This window comes from Miniopterus natalensis, chromosome 7 (genome assembly GCF_054644295.1).
Source record: "Miniopterus natalensis isolate mMinNat1 chromosome 7, mMinNat1.hap1, whole genome shotgun sequence".
In the NCBI taxonomy this organism is placed as follows: Eukaryota; Metazoa; Chordata; class Mammalia; order Chiroptera; family Miniopteridae; genus Miniopterus; species Miniopterus natalensis.
Window position 1 is genome coordinate 6122004 of NC_142087.1, and position 22484 is coordinate 6144487.

At 50.7% G+C, this 22484-nt stretch overlaps 1 protein-coding gene across 2 annotated transcripts in view; it reads right to left on the reverse strand.

The window, feature by feature from the left end:
- Positions 1–1430: 1430 nt before the first annotated feature.
- Positions 1431–22484, reverse strand: part of TOX2 (TOX high mobility group box family member 2) — a 103313-nt gene continuing 82259 nt past the window's right edge. The window contains exons 4-9 of one of the 2 annotated variants that reach the window (XM_087818546.1): positions 8010–8249; positions 6289–6516; positions 5767–5847; positions 4580–4975; positions 3756–3883; positions 1431–2184 (exon numbers count right to left, since the gene is read on the reverse strand). In XM_087818546.1, coding sequence (XP_087674672.1) covers positions 2118–2184; positions 3756–3883; positions 4580–4975; positions 5767–5847; positions 6289–6516; positions 8010–8249 — 1140 coding nt within the window. In that variant the 3' untranslated portion in view covers positions 1431–2117. Of the gene's footprint in view, positions 2185–2213; positions 2369–3755; positions 3884–4579; positions 4976–5766; positions 5848–6288; positions 6517–8009; positions 8250–22484 lie in introns of those variants that run through there. The other variant, XM_087818547.1, reaches the window with a different exon arrangement.

Sequence of the window (22484 nt, forward strand, 5' to 3'; positions counted from 1 at the left end):
GGGGCGCTCTGGAGCGTGAATGGTACCTTAGAGTTCGCTGCTCCATTATTTGGTCACTAGCTGGGGGCAGCTCTCGGGGGATGGGGCATCACCTTCCAGCCAAGGGCAATGACTAGGGCAAAGTGGGCATCTGTGAACAGTGAATAGCCAGCACTCAGGAGTTGGAGGATGGGCACTGGCCAATAAAGAGACCTGGGTGGGGAGCCAATAGCACCCACTATAGTTGGTGATGCTTACTCCATGGCCCTCAAGTCAGCCCTCTTGTACCTTCCACTGACCACTTGCTCTGTGCCCACTCTCTGGGGCCACAGGACGCACCCACTTGGCAGTCCCCTGCCATCTGTAGGCAAGGTATTTAGACTCAGCATGGGTGTCTCTGAGAGTCCCTTGCAGCTGAGAGGCCAGCCTTAGCACATGGGCATTTCCAAAGGACTCCTGAGCTCCTGGCGAGTGGGGGCCTCCACCTCCGATGCAGGAACCGATAGCCTCGGTACCGTGGGCTGTCTGCGTGGATCCCGGCGATGCTGTTTTCTCCCATGTAGAAGCAGAGGTCGAGTATTAAACTGTCTAACTCAGCACCGTGTTCCTGACAAGCTCCTCAAAGGAAGGAAATTGTAACCCATGAAATATTTATGCTTCGTGTTGCAATGATGTTACCGCCATGACAGCGTGTTGTTTTCTCTGTTGGTTTGGTTTTCTTTTTTTATTTTATTTGATTTGATTTGAGAGAGAGATCAATTTATTGTTCCAGTTATTTATGCATTTATTGGCTCATTTTTGTATGTGCCCTGACCGGGGATCGAACCCACAACCTTGGCGTATTGGGACAATGCTCTAACCACCTGAGCTACCCAGCTAGGGCTCATTTTTCTTTTTCCAGCGTGGGTTACAAAATGCCCTCCAGTGAGGAAACTGCTCACAGAGAAATTGCACCCCTTTTGGGACTGAAGGGAGGTTACACAATTGGAGGACGAGAGGCCCCGAAAGCTGCCAGACAGGTGGGGGCTCCTCTGTCTAGGTCACCTCAAAATAGCTGTGTCAGGGTCCCAACAGCTGTAGCCTCCTAACAGCTCCTCCAAGCCAGGCAATTGCTATTTTTTCCAGGTACAGTTAAGAATGGCAAAATTACTACTTTTTTTTTTTATCACTACCTATGTGCCCAGCACCCATGCCCATACCATTTTAATCATCTTGAGAGCCCTATGTGTTCGCACCCTTACTATCCGCCTTCACAGATGGCAAAACGGAGGCCAGAGAAGCCCCGTCACCCAACAGACCCTTGGGGGTGGGTGAACAGGCAGCTGAGACTTTACCTGAGCCTCACAACAGGGCCTCTGTCCTGGCAAAGCCACCACCAAATGCCACTCTTTGGGAGGCCTGGCCCTGGCTTACGAAGCACAAAAAGACACAGACACATTTCCAGCTTTTCAGAAGTTTTATTATAAAGAAATTTGAGAGAAGCACTGGGCACGGGGCCAGGCGTTCACCAGGGCCAGGAAACAGCTGCAAACAACATGAAGAACCCAAACCCCGACCAAACCCCAAACCACACACACTTTCTGATCGACTGCATTTCTGTCCTCAGGTCTTCTTCATAAATAGACAAAAGTCATAGTTGGCAATTTTAAATAGATGGGCATATGATTAAAAGAAAAAGCGCACGCAGAGCCTCCGAGTGTGGCTCTGAACGCCCCGGTTCTTTATTGTACAGACGATGAAACGGTTTGGTCGCTGCTTTGTGCACGTCTCCCTTAAGATAAAACTTAAAAAAACATGTGCTAAGGGTCATAGAAAATGCTTTTTACCTTAAAGGAAACTACTTTCCCCCCCACACACAAAATAATCTTACAGATGTCTTCAGCACAGTTCTAAGTCACGTAGTCAACTACTCACACAAAGCCAACAGTGTATGTTTCAGAATCTTGTTCACGCTGCAAAACCGTATCTGCACATCTGTGGCTGGGCTGGCCCCCGCCCCGTGCATCTGGGGGGTTTCCGTTGGTCAGCGACCCCTCCAGGGGCAGCCCGCGTGAGCCCGGGCTGGGGCCAGACGTCCAGGCGTAGGGGACGGTGCGCAGACGAGGAGCGGGGTCCACGGTAACCCTGGAGCAAGCAGGTCATGGGGCAGAGGGTTCCCGCAGGTTCTTTGGGCTGGCGGCGGGTGTTGGGCGGCCTCTGCAGAGTCTGGTAAGAGGTCGAGGAAGAGACTCAGCCGTGGGACATTAGCATGTCACTGTTCTTTCTCTCTTCGTGGTCACCCTGCTTCCTGCCAAGGCCTCTTTTCTGCTGTGGGCCCCTCCAGCAGCCTCAGGGAGGAGAGGGGAGGCGGGATTAGGTGAGGTAGAGAGATTTATCCCTGGGGAGCAGGCTGTGGGAGAGAGGGGGGGCTGTCAGAGCTGTGACCCGACCTGGTGCCAGAGCTCTCAGGGGCTGAACACGGGGCCCCAGGAGCACAGGGACAGCTGCTCACTAGCCCTTCACTCCCACCCTGGACACGGCTGCCCCTGAGAATGAAGGCTGCGCTGGTCCCTCCCTGCCTGCCTGCCAGGCAGAGCCAAATAGCCTCCTGGGATCCCGGCAGGGTCCACCCTGTCCTCAGTGCTGGGGGGGGGGGTGTGGCAGCAGTGTGCCTGTCAGTCTAATACCACTATCGCTCTAGGTCATTTTTTTAGTCATTGTTTCTTTTGTAAATTTCAAACAGAATTAAAAGAGAGCAGGTGGTTTTTCTGTTTTTAAAATAGGGTACTCATGCCCTGGTAGGGTTGCTCAGTTGTCCAGATACGCCGAGCTTGTGGGTTCGATCCCGTCAGGGCACATACAAGAATCAACCAATGATGCATAAATAAGTGGAACAACAAATCAGAACCTCTCCTTTTTTCTCTTTCTCCCTTCCTCTCTCTCGCCTTAAAAAATAAATTAAAAAAAAATTTTAAACATTTTAAAATAAGGCATTCACTTGTGACAACATAGATGACTCTTGAAGGCATTATACTAAATAAGTCAGAGAAAGACAAGTGTCATATGATCTCACTTATATGTGGAATCTGAAAATGACTCCCCCAAACAAAACAAGCTCGTAGATACAGAGAACAGATTGGTGGTTGCCGAGGCGGGGCGGTGGCAGGCCCAACGGTACAAACTCCCAGTTGTAAAAAAGGTCCTGGGATGCCATGCACAGCACAGTGACTGCTGTTAACAATACCGTATTGCATATCTGAAAGTAGCTAAGAGTGAATCTTAATAGTTCTCATAAAGAAAAAAAAAGGAACTGTGTGGTGACAATGTTAACTAGACTTACTGTGGTGATCACTTCACAATATATATAAATATAGAATCATTATATCTGATGCTAATATAATGTTATATGTCAATGATATCTCAATAAAAATGCATATAAAACACAGGGCACTCTGTGTTCTGGCCTCCCTGTTGGGGGAAGCTCTGACATTCTGCGATGGTCCATTCAAGACCCCCCCCCAGTATTCTGACTTTGGGGAAGGGCTGTGGGGGGGGGGCCTGCACCTGCTCCGGGTGTGGGCGAGGGAATCACTGCTGAGCCGAGTGCCCGCCCAGGTAGCCCTCTCACCAGGCACGTCAGAAGGGGGGCACATGCCATGTTTGCTTGCTCACCAGTGGGCACGGCAGGGTGAGCAGCAGGGAGGCCGGCAGCTAGGGCCACCGTATCCCTCCCGCCTCTCTCCCACCCGCCATCCCAGGACTAGGGCAGCACCAGCGAGGCTGGGGTGAGGACCGACCTACAAGTGCTGATGCCACACTCCCCGCTGGCGTAACTGCTGTCCCAGTCTCCGCTGTTCGGGGGGTTGGATGGGCCAGGTGAGCGGGATCCGGAACCGCCGGGGAACTCGGAGATGTGAGGGAAGTCCTGCCGCGGGGGAAGGAGGCAGGTGAGCAAGGGGAGAGGCCGGGGCGCGTCTCAGGCACAGGGGCGGGGCTGCAAGTGCCCAAGGAGCTCCCAGCGACATGCCCTCCGGCTTGCACACTGTCTCCGCTTTGCCTGGAATGCTTTTCCTTTTGCCCAGCAGAGCATGTTTTGAAAATTTAACCCTGTCCTAGCTGCACCAGGTGTGTGTGTGTGAAAGATTTTGCTCTCAGGGTCTTTTGTTTTTGGGGACTCAGTTTCCCAATCTGTAAAATGGATTTACTGGGCTGAGCGACCTCATGCAAGTCTTGGAACAGTGTCTGTGGAACCATTAGTGGGGTCAGGCCTCGAAGGCTTTGAGGAGAGCCAGGGGCCAGGGCTGAGCTGGCAGAAACCGCAGAGCCCGCAGCCCCTCAGGCTAGAGAGCAGTAGGCAGAGGGTGAGAGAAGGAGGGCCTGGAATATGCTAAGAATCTGAACATCTGTCTGGCAACGTGTCAACTCTTTGCTGCAGCCAGTACATGTCAAATGAGGTGTACCAGGCCCATTTCATTGACATGGTAACTGAGGCTCAGAGAGGTAAGGTGCCTAGGTTCTGGTTACATAGCTGGTGAGTGGTGGGGCCAGTATCTAAAATCCCAAGCTGCCTCCCTCTCCACAAAGGGTCCCAGAAGGTACATTTCTACTCAGCTCTGCTTACCTGTGGCCCTGGAGGTGAAGGGCTCATAGCCAGCTGCACCTGGAGTGCCATGGGAGTGGGCAGGACAGGAGGCTGGGGGGCTGGGGACATGCTGACAGGTGGGCTGAGGAGGGTGCCCTGGGCGTGGGGGGGCAGTGGCAGCTGCTGGTGCAGTGGGGGGCTGAGCGGGAAGGAGTGTGGTGGTGGCGGGGACGCGCTGAGGCCTGGCAGCAGAGACTTGGAGCCCAGTGTCCGCGCAAGACTGGCAGGGGTGGCCCCGCTGCGGAAGGCCTGCAGGTCTGACGGCGTCAGGAAGGAGGCCAGGCCGGGCATGGCGTACATGGGCTGCTTGGGTGGGAGCATTTTGGCTGGTGGGTTCACCTGAGCGTTCTTGGTCTCACTCTGATCCGGCGAGCTCTGGAAGGAGACAGACACTGGTCACTCTGGAGAAGATGGGGAATCCAGAACTTGGGCTATGAGACCAGGAGGCTCTGCAACCCACTGACATGACCCCTTGCTGGCTCCGGTGCCTTTGGGGAGATCTGTGGACTTACTAGAGATAATTCAGGGTCCTTAGTGCACTTGGCTCTGACCATCCAACCAGCCCCTGCTTTAATCCTAGGGGCTCCCCTGCCTATGGAGAGACCCACACTCCTCAGCCTGGCCAGTGAGGCCCGCATCATCCAACGGGGCCGTCCTCTCTTTATGCTCCTCCCCAGCCTCTGTGCCTTTGCATGTGCTGTTCCCTTGACTTGGAGCACCCTCTTTGCTTGGCCCTTTATGGCTTAACCCAGATGCCATGTCCTCTGTAATAGCTTCCAGACAACACCCCTATTCCCACTTGGGCCACATGTCCACCACCATCCTGAGTCTCCTGCCTGCAGTGCTGGTGTTGACAGAGGAGGCAGGCAGTATGGTCAGGCGTAAAGGCCAAATTTGAAGAGTGGCCAATCCAGGTTTGACTTCTAGTACAACTACCTAACACGCTGGATAATTTCAGGCAAGATGCTTAACCTCTCTGAGTCCTGGGTTCTTACTGGAAGAATTAAATGAAATGAGACACATGTAAAGTGGCCAGCACGAGCCCAGCACACAGCAGGTGCGCTGGAGATGTGACCTCAGTATCCCTCTTTCCCGTGGGCCTCAGCGCCTGCTCCACCCCCAGTGGTCCCACACTTATCAGGCTGTGCCGAGGATTCCAGGGTTACCTTGGAGACCAGGCTAGCCCGGTAGGCTGCCAGAGCCTTCAGATATTCCTTTTTTGCCGCTTCGGTCTTCCTCTTATAGGCCTGAAAGATCCAAGACATGAGCAGCATTGGGGAGAGGTGAGGTGTTCAGCCTGAGGTTGCACTGCTGCTAACTGGCCTTTGCCTATGAGCTATTTCTACTCCCACTTTTCCCTGGAGGCCCCTGAGAGGGGCACCTGGGCACATGGTCAGTGGGATAGGAAAGTTCTGGTCTGGACCCCAGACCAGGTGGACTGAGATGGACTGAGATGTTCTCATCTAATAGATGAGGAAGTGGAGGCCCAGAATGGTTAAGTCGCTAGTGAACATGGCTGGAAAACAGCAGAAGTGGAAGGGACCTAACTCCCCATCTTACAGATGGGCAAACCGAGCCTAGTAACAACCTCGGCAAGAGCCCCTAGTTTCAGGCTTTCCAAGTCTGTTGTCGACTCGGGGACACCAGAGCCTTGGGGGGATGGCCCAGAAAGGGAGATGGAGACTCACCTGCTTCTGCTCCTCTCCCAAGCTGTCCCACATGGAGGCCACGATTTTGGACACATCCCCAAAGGTGGCGCTGGGGTTCTGCCCCTTTATGGCAGCCTGAGTGTCCCTGAAGAAGAGAGCGTAGGCAGACACCGGCTTCTGTGGCTCGTTGGGGTCCTTCTTCTTCTTCTTCTTTGGGTTCTTGGCCTTTTTTCCCGGGTCAGCCGATGGTCTCTTCTCTCCTGACATCTGCCCGGGTGAGGGGAGTCAGAGAGCTGGAGGCACTGGGGACTCGGGCCAGAGGGGACCCACCCCAGCCTCAGGCTCAGTGGCCCACCCGTGCTGGTCAGGCCCTGTTCACATACAGGTGCTGACCACTCCAGGCTCGAATGTGGGAAGCCCGGGCCGCGCTGCTGGGCTAACTGCTCCCCAGATGGGGGAGGCCATGGACAGGCAGACACAACAGACACACACACACACATCTGGGACAGGAGCCCCAGTTTTTTCTGTTAAACTCATTAATGACAATTGGCATGATGGTCAAGTTGATTCAGAGAAATACAAGAGATAGAGAAACTGGTTAACGCCCCATAAAGCAATAAAACTATAACTTTTAGGGCTTAGTTTAATCTTTTCTACTGGACAGAAGTCATTTGCTTCTCTCCAGGGAAAAATGAATTCTCTTTGTAATCAGACAAAACCCGTTTACATCTCCATCACCTTTCCCTCGAGTTACCCTTTACAGAGTATAAAATCCCCTAATCAGTAATGAAGAATAAATCAGAATAAAGTTACTTAACCTCCCTGTGCCTCAGTTTTCCCATCTGCCAACGGGAGGTAGTAATGGCCATAGAGAGTGTGAGGAGGATTACACACACCAATACTTATGATGTGCTTAGAACACTGGCCCGTGGAAACTGCTTTACAAGTATTTTCTAAATGAAAAAATAAAAGAAAAATCACCCCTGTCTGCCTTATGGTACAGACCAAGTTATCCTGATGATGGAACTGGACCAGGATCCAGAGGCGCCCACCCCGGCCAGGAGGTCAGGGTCTCCGCTAGGTGGCGCGGGTGCCATGGCTGCTGCCCAGGCCTCCGTGGGGCCACCACGTGGAAAGGGGTGGGAGGCCCGTATGAAGAAGAAAGCGGCGGGAAGTGTGGGTTCAAGTTTTGATTCTGCCGCTAGGGGGTTGGGAGACTCCCGCAAGCTCGTCCATCCTTGGCCCTCCTGGGCCTGTTTTCTGCCCCAGTTAAGCCAGATGCCCTCCACCAGGGAGGGAGATTTGGTCAGTGTCAAGAAAGGGCCAGAGCCTGGACAGCTGGTGAGCTCTCATCCTGACGTGTGCTTCAAGAGGCGCCACCACCCTTGGCTCCAGAGGTCATGGCCCCAGGGGAGGTGTCATTTTTAGAGCCCCATCCCAAGGTCAGCGCTGCCCGGAGGCACCCTCTGCTAGACCACACATTTTTGTCAGAATATTTTCTCTTAAAAGGCCACAGTGGCCATGAGACGTGACCCTGAGGATCTTGCCCGCACCATCAATGCCCCTGAAATGACCCATTGGCCATTCAGGAATAAGACTTCATTTGCCCCCCAGAATTTTCTATCTCCTTGTTTTCCAGCAAAGGGTACACTAATACTCTTGGGTGTTCTCTAGAGGTAGGCGATGCCCGTTTCCATGCAGGGCCCGTCATCCTGCTGACAGGAGGGCATCCTAACGCTTTGCATCGCCACCCTACCTACCTTGAAATGGGCTTCTGACTCCTCCTCTTGAGTTGAGCTGGAAGGAGAGGGGGTGGCTGACTTGCTCCCTGGGGGCGACGGGGAGCTGTGGGCGATGCCGCTCCTGATGCCCATCTGAGAAATGAGCTGGGACTGGCTGAGGGCGCTCATGTGGCTCGCCAGCATCGCTGGGCGGCCCAGCAGGGGCCCTGGCCGGCCCGAGTCATAGGCAGCCACCTCCGAGTGGACCATCTCCTGGATCTAAGAGAGGAGGACAGGGCGTTTTGAGTCAGAAAGGACCAGTCCTGCCACCATCACACGCCCATTGCAGGGGCCCAGGGGAGGGGCATGTAGGCGAGAAGTGGAGGGTGCTGGCTCCATCTGCTCTGAGCTGTGGCTTCCCCATGGATCCTTGATAGGTGAGTGTCCATGCTACTCTGAGCCCTGCATGATTCGGTGCCCCGAGGGGGGACCTGGCACAGTGACAGTTGACATTCTGTTGACATTCAACCTGGACAGTCGGCATCTTAGCCCCTGCTGGAGAGCTCAGTCAGCTGAGAAAGGATAATTTTATGATACTGAGTCTTCCCTCCTGGAACACAGTGTCCCTCTGCATGAATTCACTATGTAGCATGATAGCAAAGAGCACAGATGCTGGAAGCCGACCTGGTTTTGGATCCTGGTTCAGCCACTTATAAGCTGGGTGACTTCGGCCAAGTTACTTAACCTCTCTGTGCCTTGGTTCTTCATCTGAAACGTGGGTAATAACCTACCTTCTAGGCTATTAAGGATTAAAAGCGTCTAGCACATAGTAAGCCTTACATTGTATAAGGGTTTGTTAAATACATAGAATAAGTAAACCCCTTAATGTTTTGCATTTTTCTTCCTGTAGCTCAGTAATATTTGTATTAATTATTCCCTATGATATTTTCTAACTGGTTATTTTTGGAATATAAGAAAGCTATTGATTTTTACCTATAGGTACTTCTCATAGTAAGTACATATTGAGAATAGTGCACGCTTTTTGCTTAAACATTACACACACATACTGTTCTGTGAGGCATACCAATTTGCATGTCCTTTCAATTCCTTTTATTTTCTCTGCATCTGCAGTTATTCTCTTTCTAATTTCTCACATCAACTATCTGTGTTTTCCTCTCACTTTTTCTTCATTAAGCAAGCTCATGGGTTTTCTTTTTTATGATGTGGGATTTTTATTTTTTTCTCAAAAGAATCATATCAATTTTTTTCACTACTTTTCCTGTTTTCTATTTCTTTAATATCATTTTAAACTTTACTGATTTCTTTCTCTGATTTTTCAAAATCCTCACCCGAGGATATTTTTTCCATTGATCCTTAGAGAGAGCGGAAAGGAGGAAGGGAGGGAGGGGGGAGAGAAAAACACACATCCATGTGAGAGAGACACATGATTGGCTACTTCCCACACGCGCCCTAACCGGGGCCGGGGGTTGAACCGCCCTTGACTGGGAACCGAGGCCCTTTGGTGCACAAGTGGACATAACCACTGAGCCACACCATCCAGGAAAGATTTATTATTGTTGCTTCCGTCTCATTTTGAGTTATATTTTTAATTCAGGTCTTTGCATGTGGCTCCTCATCTTTCAAGTCTAAACTTGAATGTCACCTCCTCAGAGAAGCCTTCCCTGACCACTTTGTCTGAAAATTCTAATTATGTTCTATCATCATATTGTTTGTTTCCTTCATAATTTCAAGTTACAATTATTTTGTTTTTCTATCTGCTTGTCCACTCTCTTCCCCTCTGGAAGCTCCCTGAGCAGAGGCCTTGCTCACTATTGTATTCCTAGTGTGTTTGGTGCTGCCTGGAACACGCTCAGTGAGTACTTTAAAAATATTTGTTAAAGGGTAGAAAAAGGAAGGGGGAGGATGCCACTCCTGGTAGGTAAAGCTCTTCAGTTGCCTCTTTTCTTGACAATGTGATGGAATGAGAGTTGTTTATGCAGCAGAATGGGGCAGAATTGGTGAGAATTGAAGATGTGACATTAATTAGCTACTTCTTTGAATCAGACTTGGGATAGGACGTAGTCATTTCCTACTGGATCAACAATCTCCTAAGAGTTTATGAGCCAGATGAGACTCGATCTCTGCATCTTTTTTCTTTTCAAGTTTCCTTTACCCTCTTAGCAGGGAAAGCATAAATAACACAATCCAAACAAAAAATGCCCAGCAAGTACAGAATAAAGTGATAGAGAATAAATAAGGATACATAAGTAAAATAGTTGTTGAAGTATGTATACAAATATTGTTCAAAAATCAGAAAAATTAATCCATACTTATTTATAAAGATAGAATTATTTGTTCATAGATATTAAACTTTTTTTTTGCTTCTTTGAGTTCCCCCGTCTTTCCTTTGTTGATCAAGTTTTATCTAGTGATTTTTATGGCACTGTACTACATCTCTAATTCCTCATGTAAGAAGAAAAATGAAGCTTTTAATTTTTCTCTCCATCAGAGGTTTGGGTTCCAGATTATTATGTTTTTCATTAAATAATTTATTTCAATCATTATTTTGACAGTTGCGTTAAGTTTCATACCATGATAACAACAGTATTTAGACATTAACTCTAGGTTTTGCTATTTCCATTGCTCACACCACTGGCTTTTTTTATACCATATATTTCCCATACTTGATCTATTTTAATTCATTTCTCAATCAAAGGTAACTGCTTCTTTAAGTAATTTTTTAACCCAAAGCTCCTTTGAAATAAGAAAAATCTGCATAATGCTATTTTTCTCTGTAAGCTACATTCACTTAATTTTGTCTGATGGTTGGTAAGCTCTTTTGAGCTGGATACTTCCTACTTTCTTCAGTTAAGTGATACTTTCTATTATTTTTTGGATTATTGCTTCTTTTCCATTGGCCTTTTAAAAAGAATTTCCTGTTAAAAACACATATTGAATCTTCAGAGTCTTTTATCTGTTCAGTCTTAATTTTGAGCTCTTTAACAGATTCCTTGGATTTTGGGAGGAAATCTTGTTATTTGATTATCTGCAGTAGTTTTCACTGCATTTTAAAATCCAATAACCACATATTTTATCTAAAAGCAATCTTTCCTGATTTCAAATTTTTCTCATTACATAGATACACTACATAATTGCAGTTTGTAAATTATGAGCAGTTCCCCCCATTTATTGGATTAGGAGCTTCAGAATGGACCTTCTTTAGAACTGCAATTTTTGTACATGTGTCCAGTGACTTTTCTATTTATTTCTATTTCTAATAACTAGATCAGCACCTCGCACACCGAAAAACCAAATGCTTGCTGGTCCTATTGAATAAAATTAAAGCTAAAACAGCAGAGTTGTGTATGATCTGGGAATGATGTCAAATTTAGCTCAGTGAGTCCAGGGTCTCCACAGAGGGTGAGTGGGACTCTGGGTCACTTCACTCCTGTAGTGACAAATATATTCTCAATAACTGAGTGCCAGACCTTTCATGAGTGTCTGCTCTGTGACAGACATAAGCAGACAAGAGAGCTCTGGGAATGAGAGGGCCACCCCCATCCCCACCCCACCACAGCCGCTCTTCAGGGCCTCACAGTTAATTAGGGAGACCGACCCCTACATGAAGAGAGTATATGGCTGGTTATTAATAGATACAATCCAACAAGACATGGGTATAGCTACTAAGCATCTTAGATTTTCTAGGGCATTAAAAATGTTTGTCTTAATCTCCCCAAAGTAAAAAATATGCCTGTGATGTGAGGTCTGCTGTTTGAGGACGTCACTGACGTAGGCGCTGAGGTACCTGACCCAGATTCCTCTGGCCATGCTGCTGCATCCATCCCCATGCTGGGAGTGCTCGCACCGGTCCCCTTCTCCACATGTCACTGGCCAAACAGGAGCTGCCTTCCTCGAGAGGCTATGATATCCCACAACTCCATCCCCCATCCTACAGCAGACCTCAGCCACTGCTTGACTGACGCAGGGGTACAAAAGGCTGGACTCCTTCCTCTGCAGTGCAGGTGCACCCCAGAGCCCCCCAATCCTCCAACTGAGGCCAATCCTTGCCGGTTCCATCCTCTGTAGACCCTGATTCCTGCAGCCCCTTCTCTTGAGAGCACTCCCTCGCTAAACAACAAGAATCCTTGTATCAGGCTTTGCTTGAGGGGCCTCACCTAAGTCACCCTCCACCAGGTCCACCGGTTTCCCCTCTCTGTGGATGGCATCCTGTCAGCATCAAATCATGCTCAGTCTTCTCCCATTTTTTCCCCCCTCTCCTGTCTTTAAGTGAAAATCTCCCTTACTTCCAGGTCTCCTAAAAGCTTCTGTCCCAACTTTCTTGCTTCCCTGCACACTCAAACTTCTTCTGAGAACCACCTCTCCTCACTGCTGTTAGGACCTCTCCTCCCATCAGCGACTCACCTGGCACATGTCTTCATTACTGTCTATACCACTATAGTCATCACTGTCATCACCACCACCCTCATCAGGAGGAGAAGTTTTTATTAAGCACTTAATATGTGCCAGAAACAGGACTGTTTGCCTATTGTAACATTTAATCACCACAGCTACCCTAGGAGGTAATATAATCACCCTCAGCTGGGGAATCAAGGCTCAGAGAGGTTCAGAGACTGGCCCATGATCGCACAGCTACCAAAGGAGAAACTAGGTCTCTCCAGACCATCACACTTTCTCCCTTAGCTATGTGGTCCTTCCCCAAAACATGCCTCCGTCCTCAACTCTGGGGCTTGCTGCCTCCCCTGACAGCCCTCTTCCCTCTGTCCAGGGCCAGGCTCTTGGCTGTTGGCTACCTAACCATTCCCTCTTGGTCTTCTTCAGCCCACCCCTTTGGCACTGGCATTCCTCAGGCTCTCTCTCTCCAACCCCCTTCCTTTCTCCACCCCCAGGCTCCTCTCACCACTGCCCTGAGCCTGTGACTGCTACTGGTGAGGGACCCCTGGTGGTGTCCTATGTCTCACCTAAGAAAGGGTTTCATTTAAAGGCAATGTCAGGCTGTAAAAGAAAAACAGGTGAGCTCACAGGAGAGGTACAGAGTGGTCAGACAATGTCCATCCCTCCACACGTTCTAGAACACTCTATTAGCTCACAGAACCCCTTCCCCAGTCAGAACCCACCCTCCTCTGCCCAACATGTTCAGCAACCACTGCCTTTTGTCCTAATCAGCTATAGCTGATGCTGTGCGGGCCCTGCCCTGTGCCCTTGGCTGACCTTGGAGGTCACCCCTCCCCCCCATGGCAGAAGGTTACTGCACCTGCATCTCACTACCTGGGAGGATAAGCAGTTAGGGCCCCAGGAATGACCCTCAGCCAATGAGGAGGGACAGGAGCTTGTGGACAGACCCGCACTTCCTCTCCCCTCAACGGGACAATTCTGAGTTGCGTCCCATATGCCTCTCAGAGGGTCCCCAGCAGGATGGCATCCCAGTTGCCACCGTGGTCCCAACTCATCAATCTGTCTTTTATTGGCTTTCTTCCCTTCCAGTGTCACCTCCCTTCTTCCTCCACAGGGCTTCCTGCAGTCTGTCCCCAAAAAACCACTTGCGCCCAAACCTTTGTGCCAGGGTCTGATTTAGGGGGATCCCAAAGAGACACCCTCTCTCAGCCTCCAGCATGGCTTCCTTGAGTCCAGGTGCCATGCTGGCCACCAGAGTGACCCTTATGGAGTGTGAAATTTCCCCTCCCTGCTCAGAATCTTTCCGTAGCTCCCAGGTGGCCGCCAGCACTGTCCTCGCCTTGTAAAACGCCCACGAAGATCTGCACCACCTCTCTCGTCCTGACCTCTCCCGCCCCTTCCTGGAGCCCCCGGGGCATGAGGGCTCCTCTCTAGAATGGAGCCTTCCCCCTGTGGCTCACTGGTGTTTCCTCTGTGTCATCACCCTCGGAGACTTACCTGAAGTGTCACCTCCTCAGAGAAGCCTTCCTTGACCTCTCTCTCCTCCCTTCTCCTCTGGCCACACCCTCTCCCCAGCCTGTCCAGGGCTCACCACGGTGGGTGCCAAGCATTCAAGCACCCGCTCAGGCGCAGGCACATAACGCGCCCCCCAGCCCCGGGCAGGTGGCCCAGTACCCAGGTGGCGCTTCCGAGAGGCTGGCGACCAGCTGACCCCCGCCTCCTGCCTGCCCCGCGGAAGCCCGTGGGCACATCCAGGGGTCCAGGGGCCACGCTGCGCCCTCTCCAGGGAGCGGGAAGCGAGAGGGTAACGGGAGCCGCTGGGAGGGAATTAGGTTCCCCGGGCTTACTAGGCGCTCAGGGCTCAGGCGCACAAAGGTGCTTCCACAGACTCCCGGGCACAAGCACACGGGCGGAGAGGAGAAATCACACCTTCCTCTGCCGGCTGCCGACTCAGCCCACATCTCGCCTGCTTCCTCCGAGGCAGGGACGAGGTGCCACTAACACAGCCTCACACTCTGCCTGGGGAATCCGAACGTGTCTCCTGGAGGCCACAGCGGTTCTGCCCACTGTGTTCTCTTACTGAAGCCCCTGTCTCAGTTCCAGAGGGTCCAGAAACTTCTCCTTAATCTCTGAGCACAATCAGGTCCTAAAGGAAAATTATCAAGCCACTGAGCAGCATTTTACAATCCCTGCCACAGCCTCAGAGTAGCCCTTCCTGACAGATAATATCCCTGTTTCACAGAGGATGGTAGCACTAGTAATAATGACAATAATACTTACTATTATATTTAGTGAGGCTCACTGGGACCTTCAGGAACAAATCTTTGACATAACACTATCACCATCCCCATTTTACAATAAAGACACTAAAACTCAGAGAGGTTAAGGGACTTTCCCAAGGTCATAGAATCCTGGCTGTTTTCCAAGACTGATATCTTTTCACTGCACCCACACAGATCCGAATGGCTCTAATGTGGGTGAAAAGTAATGAACCTGCTCTCACAGGGCAACTGTGAGGATGCAGTGAAAAGATAAACTTTTTACAGAGCCCAGCACGTATTAGGTGTTCAACACAAGAAAGTTTCGTTTCCTTCATTCCCTCATGAACTTGCTGAAGGTATGAGCTTGAACTGAATCTCAGTGGGCTAAGAAGAGGTCACAACCAATGGAAGTTTCTGGAATATGAGAGAAAAGGGAAATCATGATGACAAAAATTACAGCACAGGGCCTGGCACAGGGGTGCTTCACAAACATTTGTTACATTCATTAGGGCAGTAATTGGCAAACTTCTGTAAGTGGACAGATATTAAATACTTTGGGCTTTCAGGGCCAAATGGTTTCTGTCATAACTACTCAACTCTGCTGCTGTAGCACAAAATCAGCCATATTCAATATGTCAATGAATGGGTGTGGCTGTGTTCCAATAAAACTTTATTTACAAAAACAAGCAGAGGGCCAGATTTGACCTATGGCCATGGATTGCCAGCTCCCGTGTTAGTCAAATATTGTCAAATAAAAGGAAATACTGGTAGAAGCATTAGCCTTTATTTGGCAGTTACCATCTGCTGGGCACTGATCTTCTGACCAAATTTAATTCTCACCCAGTCATGGGAGGAAAGGTGTATTATCAGCATTTTACAGATGAGGAAGCTGAGGTTCAGAAAGGGAAATAATGTACCCCAGGCCTTTAGAGCTGGGATTCAAGTCAAAGTCTGTCTGGTTCCCACACCCATGTCCTCGGGCACTACATCACCAGGTGTGCTGTCCCTTGGCTAAGCCAGCTGGGCTCTTGCTCTAGCTCACATTGCAGCGTATCTTTAAAATCAGAAAGGCCTGGATTGGTGACAGAGATCTGGTAGTTGGCCACCGCCCTCCAAATCTGAGTTTCCATTGCTGACTTGATCCTCCTCATGTCCTTGACTGGGCCTCTGCCTTGAGCTGTCCTCATCAGAATGATCTCCACGGTCATTTTATTTCTCTAATCCTCCCGGGTCCCCAAGACTGCTCCCACCACCCATTCACTCACTCGCTCATTCAAAAAACATTCCCTAAAGGCTGTTATGCCTGAGATCCTGGGTGAGATGCAGGAGACCAAGATTAGATCAAAAGCACCCCATCTGAGTGCACAGTCTGATGGAGGAGGCAGAGATGCACCCATATAGTTTTAACCAGCGCAGCAGCACAGGTGCACAGAGGGACCTGGGCCAGGCAGGAAGGGGTCCCTCCAATGGCTGGAGAGCCAGAAAGCCTTTCCCCAGGAGAGCGCTCAGAGCTGACTCCTGAAGGGGAAGTTTGCAGAGGACAAGATGGGGTGTGGAGGCCGCTCCCTGGAGCAGGAGCATATGAAGGGCGCAGAGCCGTGGAGCGAAGTGATGGTTAACTTTGCGCCAACTTGGCTGGGCCATGGTTGCCAAGACATTTGGTCAAACATTATTCTGGGTGTGTCTGTGAGGGTGTTCCCCGATTTTCACCTTAAAGTCATCTACAAAATCCCTTTCGTTCTGTAAGGTAACATACTCATAGGCTCCGGGGATTAGGGTGTGGGGGACATCTTGGGGGGATTGTTCAGTCTACTGTACCCCAGGTGCCCTCCACGCCGATCTTCCCAGAGGCACACTGCTCTCTGAGGTTTCCTCAGGCTTTAAGAGGCAGCTATTTGAAAATTCTTTCCTTTTAGGAAGAAAAATTCCAGCACAAAAGAGGGGAAAAGAAAGCCAATAGGAAGCTTGCCCCAATGCCTGCCCCTTGCAAGGAATCCCTGTCAGTAAGTATTTCTAATAAACTTTCATGCTCGGCGAGAGATTCTTTGCACGCTGACAAATTTCTTGTGAAATTTGAGATGTCTTGTTCAGAGTAATAGCTACAGTGCACAGGTGCCCAGCTGCTATTGTAAAATCAGTAAGCATTTAATTGAAACAAATGACTATAATAATAGTACATTATCCCTGCAGGCCGAGCGCCATCACAGTTTTAATTATTGAGTTAAGAGTCAGACTAATTTATCCTTTAAAGCAACAGCCCCATTCCTGGTTACACTGATCATCCTGTTATGAATATGAAGGGCCAGCAGGGAAGGGTGTAAATGCAAAGCAATTTGTCCCCTTCTGGCTGGTTGTGTGTTAAAGGTTTGCAAACACTGGGCGCTGAGACACTGGGTCTGGGATTGCCTGGCTCAGGGCGTGAGGTTTCTGCTCAGGCTGGGATGGGGGCCGTGGTCCTTATGCTTCCCATCTCTGGCACGCAGGCTCTCACTCCTCTGCTCAGAGCCCACACTAGCTCCCTACCTCACTTCGAGGAGAAGCCTAAGTCCTTACTAAGCTACAGACGCTAGAACAACCCCCCACCCTCCCAATCACCTGGTACCTCTCTGGCCTCCACCTCCACTCCCTGCTTCACTCCACGGCGGCAACTTACCTCCTTACCATCCTTTAAACCAGGCATGCTGCCTCCTCAGGACCCTTCTTTAGCTCATTGCAATTTTTCTCCCTAGGGGTCACTTGCCAATATTTTTTAGAGACAGTTTTTGGTTGTTACAACTTGTAGATGCTACCGGCATTTAGTAGGTAGTAGACCAGGGATGCTGCTAAACATCCTATAATACACAGGCAGCCCCGCCATGAAGAATTACCCCGCCCAAGGTGTCAATAGTGCCAAAGGGTCTGATTTAGGGGGATCCCAAGGAGACACCAGCCCTCTCTCAGCCTCTAGCGCTCAACTGCACGCTTCTCCCCAATCTGTGCGTTTGCCCTTTTTTCCATAACCCAGCAGTGACAGGTGTCCCTACAACCCCTTCCATCAAGCCACCTTCCCAGTTCCTACTGAGGATTAGTAAGAATTTAAGACTTTTTTTTAACTGCAGGTGTATGCTTTAGAATCCTTATGGTTTTCTTAGCACTCTGGTTACAAAGTTGCGTAGACCATGAGAGGTTTGCCCCAGCTCCATTTTTCCTGTAAGCTGTTATTTTTAGTACAGTGGTACCTCGGTTTTCAAACATCTCCGTTGACGAACATTTTGGGTTACGAACGCCTTAAACCCAGGGGTAAATGCTTCGGTTTTCGAACATGCCTCGGAAATCGAACATGCCACACGGCTTCTGCTGAGGGCAAGATCCTGAGGCCTAGCTGTCGGCTGTGGATCCCTCAGTTTTCGAACATTTTAGAACTCAAACGGGCTTCCAGAACGGATCACATTCGAAAACAGAGGTACCACTGTATTTTGCAGGTTTTTCAGGACTGCATCTCTTCACATTATATTTATTAAGCAGCTGCTGTGTGTCAGGCCCTGTGCTGAGCACTGGGGATTCAGAGTGAATAAGGCAGGTAAGGTCCCTGGCCTATGGGGCTGACAGTCTCCTGGGGGATACAGGTATCGATCAATTCCACTCCCAAACCAATACGCAGACACAGTGGTGAAGAGTGCTGGCAGGGAAGCCACAGGCCACTGTGAGGTTCCTAGATGCAGACTGGGGACCCAGAAAGGTCTCAATATGGCTGGCGTGAAGGGTAGTGGATAGGGGTGGGGAGGGGGGGAAGGATGAGCTTAGGAAACCAGGCACAAGCCAGGCTGGGTAGGACCTTGAGTGCCAGGTGAAGACATCTGGACTTTATCCTGAGGGTCACTGGGAACCCAGAGGGTTTTAGGCAGAGTGGTGACTTGAATTTTAGAAAGGCCGACTTGGCTGCTATGTGGCAGGGGGCAGCTTCCAGGTGAGAGGTGACGCAGCCATCACTGGAGATTCAGATGGAAAGAAAGAGATGAGCCTGAGAGATGCCATGGGAGAGAGTCAGGATTTGGAACTGATGGTCATGGCAGGTGGTCAAGGATGACACCAGATCACCGATGATATTTACAGGCTGGGAAGAAGGGACCTGACCAGCCAGGTGGGGAGGAGTGGTCAGCTGTGAACGGGCTGAGCTTGGGCACAGCATCCAAGTGGGGTCTGCAGGTGGGGATGGTCCATTACATGTCTGGTGCTTAGAGGAGGGACCAAGCAGTGGAAACTGACCTGGGTCCCAGTGGTACCCAGCCACAACAGTGGAGAATCAGGCAGAGAGAGATGCAGGAGGGGCCTGCAAGGAACCAAGAGGTGGTCTGAGCAGCAGACACCAGGAGCATTAAAGTCACACAGTCACATCAAGGGAGCAGAGGGAGAGAGTTTCAGGAAGAAGGGGGGCGGGGACTGGCTGGCCCAAACAGCCTAGTGTCAAATATGATAAAGGCAACACATACTCAATGCATTTGGCAATGTGGAGGCCACCAGGGCCCCGAGTGGAGCAGTTTCATGGTCAGGGGGTAGGCAGAAGCCAGAGTGAACAGGAGGGGAGGAAATACAGACAACCAGGGTCAATGACCTCTCCTAGAAGCTCCCCTGGGACCATGAGGGGCGAGATGGGACAGTAGGTAGGTGTCAAAGGATAACCTTTTATTCAGATGCTAAGGGGAAAGTGCAGTTGTGGAGGGCGGGTGTTCCTGTCACAGTAATGCCCCCACAGAGACCTTAGCTATAGAACTGATGGGCCACATCTCAGCTTTGGTCTTGAGCGATCTTTTTAACAGTCCTGGGAGGTAGATGTGGTTCCTCCCACCTTACAGATTACCAAATGGCGCCCCAGAGAGGCAAATTCCATTGCCTCCTGTCCACAGCTCATTGGAGCAGCACCAGGATCCCAACCCAGGTCTGCCTGACCCCAGAGTCTGAGCTCTTCACCACCGAGGGCAGCAGGATGCGGCGTGGGCTGGGCCAGCCAGCTGGCAGGGGCAGAGTGCCCGAAAGGACGGCTGTTATCAGCACACGGAGTCAGCACAGCATATCTGCCCTGTTTTGACTACTGCTGAACTCGTGGGGGAACTGCTGGACAAAAACAATGGCAAACTGCCAGGAACTTGCTGTGAGCAAGTCGGAACTGGAGGCAAGGCTTGGGGTCCTGAGTCACTTGACGGTCATTCCCCCAGTGTCTGGGGCTTCTGGGACTTCAGGGCACATTGTGTCCAAGGCAGGGACAAAGCTGGGGGAAGCCCCAAGGGGCAGATCACAGGGGATGAGGGCTGGTCCTGCAGAAACTGGGGAGCCTGGTGGCCGTGGGTGGGGGATGGCTTAGCAGGTCTCCTGTGCTCAGGGTAAGAGGTCAGGAGGACCGGGGCAGCTGTGATGGACCAGGCTGAGCTGAGGGGTAGAGCTAGCGCCCTTGGTCTCAGTTGGCTGATAACCAAAATGACCTGTCTGAGCTGTGAACCCTCCTTCTTCCTAAATTTGATCTTCGGTTCTTATTTTGAAGGGGGCCTGATGCCCTGGCCCACAGCACAGGGGCTAAGCCAGGTTCTGGAAGGATGCACCTGCTTATCAGCGGGAACTTTGCCTCCCCACCTCAGTGGCAGGGAGGGTGTGTTTTACAACTTTATCTCGTTGCCTGTCTGTCTACCCCACTGGAACTTAAGCCCCATGGATCGGGGATTGTCATCTGCACAGGGCTTGGGAGAGTACCTGGTACACAGTAGGGCTCAGTAAAAGTTTATAGAATAAATGAGAAAGGACATGAGTGAATCCTGATGAAATGAAGCTGAGAAACTTCACGTCTTGCTCAAGGTCTTGCACTTTTAAGCACCAGAGCCAGGGTTTAGGTCCATAAAAAGGAGGTTATTTCCACTTCAGCTCCCCACACAAGGCACCTCTTTCCTATTACCCACCCAGCGCACCCCTCCTATCACCTCCCAGCCCCCCATTACCTCCCCAGCTCCCTATTACCAGCCCACCATTGCCAGGGTCTCTCCTAGACCCCTGTCCTCAGCACCCCTCTTTGGGGATGGGGCAGCTCCGATGTCCTGCTGGCCCAGCTCCCTCCACCCAGAACTCAGCTACCCTAACCCCTATCCACTCTTCAGAATTCAACTCAAATGCCACTACCTCCAGGAAGACCTCGCTGGCTCTCCTACTTAAACCAGGGTCCCTGGTTATTGCCTTTCATGGCACCTTGTTTTTAATTTTTAATTGACCTTGTCATCATTGCAATTACACATTCACCCTCACGTGTGAACGATTCTGGATGTGTGCTCCATCTATGAAGGAGGGGACCTGCTTTGCTCAGGGCCACTTCCCCCGGTGTCCAGCCCCAGGCCAGGCACACAGGAGGCACTCAGTGAACGTTAAGGAATGAGCCAGGTAGGCCTGGGAGCTCTGGGCCCCAGAGGAGCCACCGCCCCAAGCTCCCAACCAGGCCCAGGGATTCGAGCCCCTAAGTGGGACCTGTCTCTTCCACCCCCCTCTCCAAGCATCTGAAGCATGGCATGGCCAGGCTCCTGCTTCCTTCAAGCTTCTCCTCATCCTGCTCCTCACTGGTGGTCCACACACTGAGTACTCCTGCCTCTTGCCTTTGCTTATGCTGTTCCTTCTGCCAGGGATGCCTGTCCCATCCGCACACATCTAGAGACTGGCTGAAGTCAGTTGGACCTGCTGTACCTCTGGGGACGTGAAGGACCTTGACCAGCCACTTCATCTGCTGGGCTTGCTCACTTGAGGGTCTCTACAAGGGGCAGAAGTGGAGTCAGATTTGCATTTCAGAAAGCTATACACTGGGAATGAACTGGCTCGTGAATGAAACAGAGGGGAAAGAAGCAGAGAGACCAGGTCAGACTTCTGCACCAGGCCAGGCACTGATGGGATGTCTGAGCTGGGACTGGGCAGTGGACCTGGATGGGGACAGTAAAGGGGGGAGGGATTCAGGAGGCAGGCTCAGCATGGCTCAAAGATCCCTGGCAGGTGTTGGGACCCCACGTGAGAGGGAAACACAAGGAAAGGGAAGGGTTACTCACCCCTCCCTCTCCCTTAACGCTTAACACTCTCCATTGTGAATTAGCACATACGCTAATTAAAACCATCTTTCCAAAGAATTTATTATAGGATATTCCAAGCTAATTATAAATTCTCTGTAGCTGATCCTGAGCAGTTGGCTAATGTGGTGTTGAAATCTCTTTGGCCACCCTCGTTTCAATTATTCATCAGGCCCTGCAACAGTTGTGAACTGTAATTTAAACAGTCAGCTCATGAATATTCAATTAATACAACAAACACTGGTGTGTTTTACTGCCTTGCCCCTCAATATTTTGAATCCTCACCCGTGTTTACATGTTTTTATGAACTCTCGGGAAAAGTGTTGCCTACTGAAGTCCCTGGTTAAGCCGAGATTGAAATGCCCAGGAGAGGGTTAGAGGCTGCAGGCAAATGTCCAATATCCTTTCTTAGAAAAGTTGCAGGTGGTCAGACTGGAAGGGTCCAGGGATGGGAGGCCCAGAGAGGGCAAGGACTGGCCTGAGGTCACACAGTGAATACGAGACAGACAGGATTCAGAGTTCTGAGGTGGTTCCCACTGCCTAATCCGCCACAAATTAATTTGTATAGGGGGCTGGGGACATCTGGCTCTGAGACAGTGTGAGGGACGCAGAGGAAGCCAGGCATTCCCTGTGGCCCAGCCACTTAGAGGCAATGGCCCAATGTTGCCAGAGCAGGTGCAGCTGCTCAGAGCAACAGGCTGCTTTAGAATCCAGGCTGAGTCCACCCTTAAAAACCAGGTCAGAGGAATATGCGTCCCCTCTCCCTGTTGTGAGCT